The 9,303-nt window shown below is 49.0% G+C and overlaps 1 protein-coding gene across 1 annotated transcript; it reads left to right on the forward strand.

Moving 5' to 3' along the window:
- LOC132386127 (C-type lectin domain family 12 member A-like) lies at positions 1–6,324 on the forward strand. The gene is made up of 5 exons (XM_059958422.1): positions 1–63; positions 2,737–3,163; positions 3,949–4,091; positions 4,604–4,668; positions 5,809–6,324. Exons 2-5 carry the CDS (start codon positions 2,800–2,802, stop codon positions 5,996–5,998), a joined length of 762 nt encoding a protein of 253 aa, XP_059814405.1. The 5' UTR covers positions 1–63; positions 2,737–2,799; the 3' UTR covers positions 5,999–6,324.
- The last annotated feature ends 2,979 nt before the right edge of the window (positions 6,325–9,303 follow it).

Raw genomic sequence — 9,303 nt, forward strand, 5'->3', positions numbered from 1 at the left:
TCTGCCTACTCTGCCTCGTTACGTCCGTTTTCGTCGCGATCGTTGCCGGGCTCTCGATCCATGGTGAGTCAAACAGGCTGCGCGTGGAGTCAGACAGGAACGAAACGGAGTGGATTCAGGTCACCATGTAAAATCTCACAGTGACGCCGAGACAACCCGCACTTTTGACACCAACACGCTCATCACCGTGACACGGATACACCCCTCACCAACACCCCCTTCATGCTGACTCCGATTCGCCAATCAACGTGACAACAATAGCACCCTTACAGCGACACTGCAACGGACACTGAAGCCTCGTGTCACCGATGGGTTTCAGTGAGATTCCCACTTCACCTTTTTGACATTCAGTGAGTCCAGGCCCAGAGCTATGAAATGTTCTTCATTCGACAAGCCTGAATTCATTTTGGTGATTCGCCTTTGAATTATCTCCAATGTCAAAACATCCATTCTTAAATAAGGGGGCCCACAGCTGCTCATAATACTCCACCTGACGCCTCACCAGGGCTTTATAAATGCTCAATATGAGATCCTTGCTTTTGTGCTCTAGTCCGCTCGAAATCAATGCTAGCGTTTTATTTTCCTTCCTCATCACAGACTCAACCAGCATATTCACCTTCAGAGAACTCTGCCTCTCCCGTTGTTAAAGGGTAGAGGGGCACCTGCAACTTCCGAGTCTCCGGAACCAGGGCAGAATCCAATTCTTCTTGAAGAAACATGAGCAATGATCCACAATTTCTTCGGCTACCTCCTTCAGAACCATGTGTGTAGATAATCTATTTAAAATGACTAATCTACCTTCAGACCCCTCAGTTTTTCAAGCACCTTCTCTAAACTTATGGCACCGTTACTCACTTCTGCCCTCAGACAGTCTCAAAGCTCAAACCTACTGCTATTGCCTTTCTCAGCAAATAATGAAGCAAAAATTTATTCTGTTCCTTCACCATCTCCCTGTCGCCCATTGCTATCATTTTCCAGTGGCCCAATATCTACTGTCGACTCTCTTTTATACGTTATATATCCGAAGAATAATTTGATTTCCACTTTGATATATTTGGCTTTTTAACATTGCAGTTCCGTGACTCGATCCACAATGATTCTGCACCTAACAATCCTCTGTCAATTCCTTCCGATGATTTGATTTCATTTTTCTTTTTACCAACAATGCCAAGCCGCTCTCTCAGCCTACGTCTTGCTTTCTGCTACAAGGTAATACATAGCATAGAAGAAAATAATAAATAAATAAATAAATACATAAAAAAACAAACAAATAAATAAATATAAATTGACAAATAGATTAATTTTAGTATACATATATAGAATAGATGATAAATCGAGCAAAACAGAAACTCGATATATTAACAAGTGAGGTAGTGTCCAAGGGTTCAGTCTCCATTTAGAAATCGGACGGCGGATGGGGAGGAGCTGTTCCTGAACCACTGAGTGTGTGCATTCAGGCTCCTGTTCCTCCTTCCTGATGGTGAGAAGTGGGCATACCTGGCTGCTGGAGGTCCTTAATAATGGGCGCTGCCTTTCTGGGAAAACGCTCACTAATACTGTCCTGGGTACATTGTAAGCTGACAAGCCTCAGAAAATTCTGCTGCTACTTTCGGTCCTATACAGTAGCCCCTCCATACCAGACAGTGATGCAGCCTGTCAGAAAGCTCTCCAGGGTACAACTATAGACGTTTTTGATTGCATCTGTTGACATACCCAATCCCTTCAAACTCCTAATAAATTATAGCCGCTGTCTTGCCTTCTTCATAACCACTATGATATTTTGGGACCAGATGGATGCTCAAAGATCTTGACGCATAGGAACTGCTCGCTCTCTGCAGTTCTGAGCCCCTATGAATATTGGGATGTGTTCATTCGTCTTACCCTTCCTGAAGACCAGAATAAGCTCTTTCGTCTTACTGACGATTGTCGCCTTGCCAGAAATCTGTCTGATTAACCAGAATGATCTCAAACTGAAATCTGAGTTCTGTGATGATAGTTGTCTTCTCAAAGGAGGTGAAAACATATGGGTGAATCAAGGAGAGTCAGTAAATACTTTGCCGGCTGATCGGTCCTGAGCCTGCAAGAGATTTAAGATGTGCATGGGGCCCGATGGGACTTGTCGGCGGGATTCAGTCATCGCGAGCAGTCGCTTGTTTTGAGGAGAGCCATCAAGAGGTTTAACAAGTGGGCGGACCCTTTGCGATTTCTTTGCAGTCTTCCGTCATTAGGCAATTTGCGATTGCTAACAAAGAGTAGATAGAGTTAACCGGGGCGGCCGTTATGTGAGAGATCCAGTGTGAGAGTGCAGGACAAAACCCGGGGTGCTGCGGTTCATTAATAATCCAGCTGTTAAAGAGATCTAAACATCGGCCCCCGCAACAACGCTTCAGGCACCGACAGATCTCTCAGCGTGACACTTACACCTACTTCACTGTGACACCAACACGTCCTTCACCATCACATCAGTGACGAGAGTCACCTCTCACCGTGACAATAGCACACCCCTCACAGGAACACGGAAACAGTCTTTACTGTGACACTGACACGCTCCTCTCCATACCGAGGACACACCCCTCTGCAAGACACGGACACTGCCCTCAGCGTGACATCGACAGATCACTGACAACGACATGGACACAACCCACAACGCGATACCCACACTTCCCTCACTGTACGACCGACCCACGAATTGCCGTGACACAGACACACACCTCACCATTTCTCTCAGTGTTACAGATCCGTCAGTCTCTGCTCGCCTCTGACCAAAAGTAGCTGAGACTTTGGGAGCAACATCAGGAGATGAACAGGACCCAGTGCCAGTGTCCAGTACAAATCCACGAACCGAACTCAACCCTGGAATCCATGATATCAGAGAATTCCGGCTTGGATCTCTCTCAGAGCACCTGTCTAAAGAACGTTTCCGTCCCAAGCAACAACGTCTCCATCCTCGAACATACTTTGTTTATCCTCGAAAGAAACATCTCCATCCTTGAAAACAAATTGTTCGTCCTGGAAAGCAACCTCTCGGTCATGAGCACCGATCTCTCTGACCAGCATCAAACGCAAACCGATCTCCGTCAGAACTTCTGTCACCTCGAACTGAAGTGTAGAACTCTCAACGAAACCAAGGCTAAAATCTGCCAGATGCTGAGCAGCAGAAAAGGTGAGAGAACATCCGCCGTTCTCCCGCTCGTATACTCTGTGGCCGATCTCGGGAATGTGCAGCGAGAAGGTGCGATTGGAGAGACACTCACAGTTTGACTCCGGGTGTATGTGATGAGACGGCGTGGGTGGAACGACACCCATCGTCCACCTCCGGGAGTGCATGGACAGTGTGTAAAGATCGGCACCTAGTGTCTGTACCCGGGAGTGCATGATACAGCGCCACAGAAGTAGCTTCTCACAGCGTCTGGCATTGCTGCAGAGCGAATGTCACTCTGCGTTTGACACCGGGTGTTTCTGTTAGAACCTGCGCTCTCTCTCTGACCACGAGTATGTGTGTTGGACAGAGTCGATAGAATTTCGGTCTGAGGCCGACCCGACAGTCTATAATTGAACGGTGTGGAGGCAGTTTCAGTCTATGTGACCACGGGTGTCTCTGATGGGACGGTGTGCAGGGAGCTTTACTCTGTGTGTCCGCGGGAGGGCGTGATGGGACCGTGACGAGGCAGTTGCACTCTGTCTAACCACGGGAGTGTGAGATGGGACGGTGACAGGGGTGTTGCGCTCTGTGTCTGAAAACGGTGTATGTGTGTGATAGGACAATGCGCAGCAGATGCCTGACCACTTGAGTGTGTCAGGGATGGTATGGAGGGAGATTCACTCTGTTTCGGAGCCTACAGTTATGAGATGGGATGGTGTGGAGTGATGCACTTTCTGTATCTGACTCTCAGCGGACGTAATGGACAATAGGAGTGAGATTCACTGTTCCTTGTTCCTGATTTCCAGAGAAAGCGTGTTCCAAGCACTGGATCAGAAATGAAGACCTGTGTTATTTCATTTCCACGTTTGAAAGTTCTTACGAGGGGGCGAAGCAGCTCTGTTCTATCTCTGAATCAAAGTTTCTTGAAATAAATACAAACGAGGAAGAGGTATGTGTCAGTTGGAAGGAAGATTTATCCACATCAGAGTGAAGCTCCTTGCACACCGTACAATCATAAATTCCCGGGGTCAGACATAGAATGAAACTCTCTCCACAACGTCCCATCACACATTTCAACTGTAGACAAAGCTAGGTTCCCTCCACATCGCTCAATTATCTTCTCCGGGGGTCAGGCACAGAGTGAATATCCATCCACACCGTCCCATCACACACTCCCGGGGTCAGACAGAGAATGAATCTCCCTCCACATCGTCCCATCACAGTCTCCCGGGGTCAGACACAGAGTGAATCTCCCTCCACACCGTCCCATCACAGTCTCCCGGGGTCAGACACAGAGTGAATCTCCCTGCACACCGTCCCTTTAACACAGTCCCGGGATCTGTGACAGAATGAATACCCCTCCACACCGTCCCATCACACATTACCGTCGACACACAAAGAGTGACGGTCCTTAAATTGTGCTCGATTCCAGTCATTAATGATAGCAATTTATTTTCACAGAAGTTTGTTAACAACGCTGTCCTCGGTGAAGACAGTTCATACTGGATTGGAACATGCAAAGCGGGGTGAGATTTGGGGTCATGTCGGTGTTCCTAGTGAGACTGTGCAGTGGAATTAATTTTGGGGCCAGACACACGTCTGTGTGGTAGGTGGGGATCGGAGAGCTTTTGGGGGCTACCACAATTCAATGGTGAGAGTTGGGTCTTTGGGGATACTTCGGGGATAGAAACAGGCCTGACGGCAGAGGGGAAGGCAGTGGGAGTATTCTGTGGCCTGGCATCCCCGGAGGAAGAGACTGGGCAGTGCGATTGATTTGTTGACCGACGCTGTCGGTGGGAGGAAAGTTGGAAGGGGGAGTAATTCGGGGACTGATGTAGGTCTGTGGGGAGAACATGCGTCGGTGAGAGTATTTGGGGACGGACGATGTGGAGGGAGACTTGGATAGAGCGTTTAATCTGGGACTAACATGGGTCTGTGGGATGCAATTAGACAATACGATTACTTTGGGAATCGACACGGGCTTCTTGTTAGAGGTTGGTTTATTCTGTGGGCTGACTGACTGTCGGAAGGGATGGGAAGTGAGAGTGTTTTGGTGATTGACACAGGTCTTGTCGGGAGAAGGTTTGACAGTGGGATCATATTAGGGACAGGTACGGGTCTGGTGGGTGAAAGTAGGAAGTGTAAGTATTTTCGGGACAGACACACGTCCTTTGGAAAGGGAGTGCGTCACTGGGAGTATTTTTGGAAATGAGAGAGGGCTGTATGGAGAGTGGAGCAGTAGGATTAGTTTGGGGACTGACACGGTTCAGAGGGTAGAGAGTGGGGCTATGGGAGTATCTTCGGGGCGGACCCGGGGTCGTGGGGAGAGGCTGAGGCTCTGGGAGTAATTTGAGGACTGACAGGGTGCGCTGGGGAGAAGGTGTGATCGTGGAGTTATTTTGGGGGACTTACACAGCTCTGTGTGTAGAGCGTTGGACAAGGGATTAATCGGGGACTGACATAGGGTTGCGGAGAATGGGTCAGTTGGAGTATTTTGGAAACTGAAACAGGTGCGTGGGGAGAGAAATGGTCAGTGGGAATCTTTTGTGGACCGACACCGGTCGGTGAGGCGAAATTGAGTCAGTGGGAGTATTTTCGGGACAATCACAGGACAGCCTGCTCGAGTTGTGTTCTCCCTTTTGAAACTCTTTACCCTTCCTTAATAGGAAAGTGGCCTCTAACGTCGTGTACAAGGTGACCGCTGGAAAGTTCGAATGCAGTGAATGTAAATCCGGTTGGCTTGGCAGTTGCACAAATGATCAGCACCGTTTCATCTGTGAGAAGCCTGCAGCTTTGTTCCCGGATATTCCTGAAAAGATCCGGGATCTCTGTCGAAATGCCATGGAGGGGACTTAAATCTAGTGACATCATTCTCTTACCCTATTTCTATCTCTCTCCCAGACTTTGACAAACCCATCCTCTCTTCCCGTCGGCCCTGCCCTGTTACTCTCTCTCTCTACCTGTGGCACTGTAACTCGGCATCTCGCTCTCTCTTTCCACTCTTACATCCAAACTCGCTTTCTCATAACTCCACCCCTTCTATTTCATCCCCATTCTGTCTTCCCACACGTTCTTGACGCCGCTCCCAGTATCAGACTGAAAAGGATGTTTTCCACCTGACTCATTATTTGTGTCGTTTCCGCCCTGAGCTTTGTATCTTTGCATGATCAGTACGTCGCAATAATGCGAAATTAATGTAAGATGCAAAAAGATAATAAATACTGCAAAAATGTCGAGGCGGTGCTCATACATTGAAAAATAGAATACAGGAAGGGCAGAAGGTGTTCCTGAATCTTTGAGCTTTATTTTTCCTGTGCCTCTGCCCCAATGGTAGAAATGAACAGGGAGCTTTTCCCTGGGTGTGCGGCCTTAGTGATGGATGCCGCCTTGTCGAGGCATCGCATCTTGACGATGTGCTCGATGCTGCGGAAGGCTGTGCCCGTCATGGAGCTGGTTGATCACCACCCCTCTGACACCTCTGGCCACCTTGTTGCGTTGTAGCCTCGACACCAGGCGGCGGTGCAATAATTCCCAGCGATCACTTGCTGGTCCACAATGAAAGACAGAATCCTCCCAAACTGCTCACGTTGTAATTCCTTCTGCAACGAGAGATCTATGGTGGTGATGGGAAGTGTAGAGTGTGGTCTGGAACACACTGAAACGAAGACTCGAAATAAACAGGACGGCAGTAAAGGCATCTAAAGTTTCTGTTACAAAGAAAAGTTCATAAAATGGATCTCCTACGGTTGAGCACTGAGTGCTCAGCACGGGGACGTTAATGACAGACTTTCCATGAAGCAATGTTGAGGGGCAATAATTGTCAGCCTGAGCCTTAAAGGGAAAGTGACATCTCATCACATTTTCGGGAATCGGCGTGCCGGCATTTGGAAGCCTGGCGCTGTACAGTCTGGATCATGACACGTTCTCCGTGTTTGCATGAATCTGTTGGTCCCAGGACAGATCCACTGAGACGCTGACACCCTGCAACACAGGAACTTTAATCAGACCATGAGATATCGGAGCAGAATTAGACCATCGAGTCTGCTGCGACATTTCATCATGTCAGATCCAGGTCCCCTTCAGCCACAATCTCCTGCCTTTTCACCGTATTCCTTCATGGTCTGAGTAATCAATAATCTGTCAACCTCTGACTTCAATACCCCTACTGTCGGCTTCCACAACCGGCTGTGTAATCCATTCCACAGATTTACCAGACATTCCTCCCAGTCTCCGTTCTAAAAGACGGATCTCCATTGCGATGTGGCTCCACCGGTCTCGCCACGGGGAACCTTCTCTCCACATCTACTCTGTCGAAGCCTTTGATTATTCGATCGATTTTAACAACAACCGCCACCCCGCCGCCCCCTCATTTTTCTGAGTTCCAGCCATCAAACACTCCAGATCTGATAAGCGTTTCAATCCCGGAATCATTCCCGTGAACTTCCTTCCAACCCCTCCCAATGCAAGCTCATCTGGCCAGATTCGATTATGAATGCGGAACCGCTCAAAGTTTTCCATATGAGGATTCACCAATGCTTTATGAAGTCTCAACGCTGCATTCTTGTTTTCATATTCTAATCCTTTCGACAAGAATGCGAATATTGTACTTGGTTTCCTCGCCAGCGACTCACCTGGAAATGATCCCTTAGGGAATCCTGCACGATGTCCACCAAGTCCTTTTGCAACTCATGTGTTTGAATGCTCTCCTCATTTATAAAACAGTCTATGCCTTTATTCCTTCTTGCAAAGTGCATGACCATACACACCCCGACACTGTGATCCATCCCTTCTGTAGCCTCTCCGCTTCCTAAACCCTGCCTGCAGATCGGTAACGTCACTGCCGGTCTGCGCTGACTGAGGTTTCCCGATGAGGATGTCCATCATCCAGTTACAGAGGGAGGTTCACTGGCCCAGGATCTGAGGGCAGGATTATGCTGAACGCCGAGCTGTTGTCAGTCAACAGCAGCCTGACGTTGGTGCTATATTGACCAGGTGGTCCAGGGTCCTGCGGAGAGCAAATGAGATTGTACTCGCGGTAGTCCTATTGTGGAGTTCGTCAAATTATAGCGCTGATGTCCTTGCTGGAGAAGGGGTTGACTTTGGGTATGACCAGCCACTGTAAACCCTTAGTCAGAGTATACGTGAGTGTCACTGGGCAATTGTTGTTGAGGCAGCTCTCCCTGCTCTTCTCGGGCACTGGTGTGATTGTCCGCTTTTGAAGCCGGTGGGAAATTCCGACAGAAGCAGAGAGAGATTAAGGATTGTCTCGGACACTCTGCATTCCTCTACAGTCCTCCCCATCTCCGTCACCTGATCCCTCAACATCACCGGACCCAGTCTCCGTCAGCCCCTACATCACCTCTACCCATGTCTTTCTGTGTCACCCATTCCCTTCTAGATCCTCACTCCCCGAAACGAGCCTCTTCCCCTACTGCACCAGTCATGCCGGCTCAAACGCCTCTCTGTCTGTTTTCACAGAGAACTACGGGTATAATGGCGGAGTGTTAACGTCTGGTGTTATCATGCTCCCCGTCCACCAGGTATCGATCTCTCGGTTTTGAGCCTCTCTACTTCTCCGTGAGGGCAGGCCGGTCGAGTGGTTCCTCATCACCACTGAACAGTGACTGAAATCTCAACAACCTTTCACTGCCTTCCCCTATCCTCCTCAACCCTTCCCTTCCCCCTGCTCTACAGCTGGTGACAAACACATATTCTCTCTGAGGCAGTGACAGAATTCAAGACCACAGGAAGATCGAAGCACTGTTGATTGCTGAGAGGGGACAGCGAGCAGAGAGGAAGGTTCTGTCTGCTTCTGACACCGGGATTATGATATTGGACAACGTTTAGGGAGCTTCACTCTGTGCCTGACCCCGGGAGTGTGTGACGGGACGGTGTGGAGGGAGATTCAGTCTGTGTCTGACCACGGGAGTGTGTGATGGGACGGTGTGCAGGGAGATTCACTCGGTGTCTGACACCAAGAGTGAGTGTTGGGACGGTGTGGAGGGAGATTCACTGTGTGCCTGACCCCCGGAGTGTGTAATAGGACCGTGTAGAGGAAGATTCACTCTGTGTCTGACCCCGGGAATGTGTGTATGGGCATTGCTGAGGTTATCTGTGTCACTCCTTCTGTCTCTCTCTCTCTCTGCGCCGGTCCGGACAAT

The sequence above is a fragment of the Hypanus sabinus genome, unplaced genomic scaffold (genome assembly GCF_030144855.1).
Source record: "Hypanus sabinus isolate sHypSab1 unplaced genomic scaffold, sHypSab1.hap1 scaffold_1011, whole genome shotgun sequence".
NCBI lineage: Eukaryota > Metazoa > Chordata > Chondrichthyes > Myliobatiformes > Dasyatidae > Hypanus > Hypanus sabinus.

What these genes read in the sequence shown, in the direction of transcription:
- LOC132386127 (XM_059958422.1), top strand. Translation starts at nt 2,800, where the DNA reads ATGAACAGGACCCAGTGCCAGTGTCCAGTACAAATCCACGAACCGAAC. An exon ending in TAAATACAAACGAGGAAGAG is followed by an intron (nt 4,092 to 4,603) that starts GTATGTGTCAGT and finishes TTATTTTCACAG; the next exon opens with AAGTTTGTTAACAACGCTGT. An exon ending in ATTGGAACATGCAAAGCGGG is followed by an intron (nt 4,669 to 5,808) that starts GTGAGATTTGGG and finishes CTTCCTTAATAG; the next exon opens with GAAAGTGGCCTCTAACGTCG.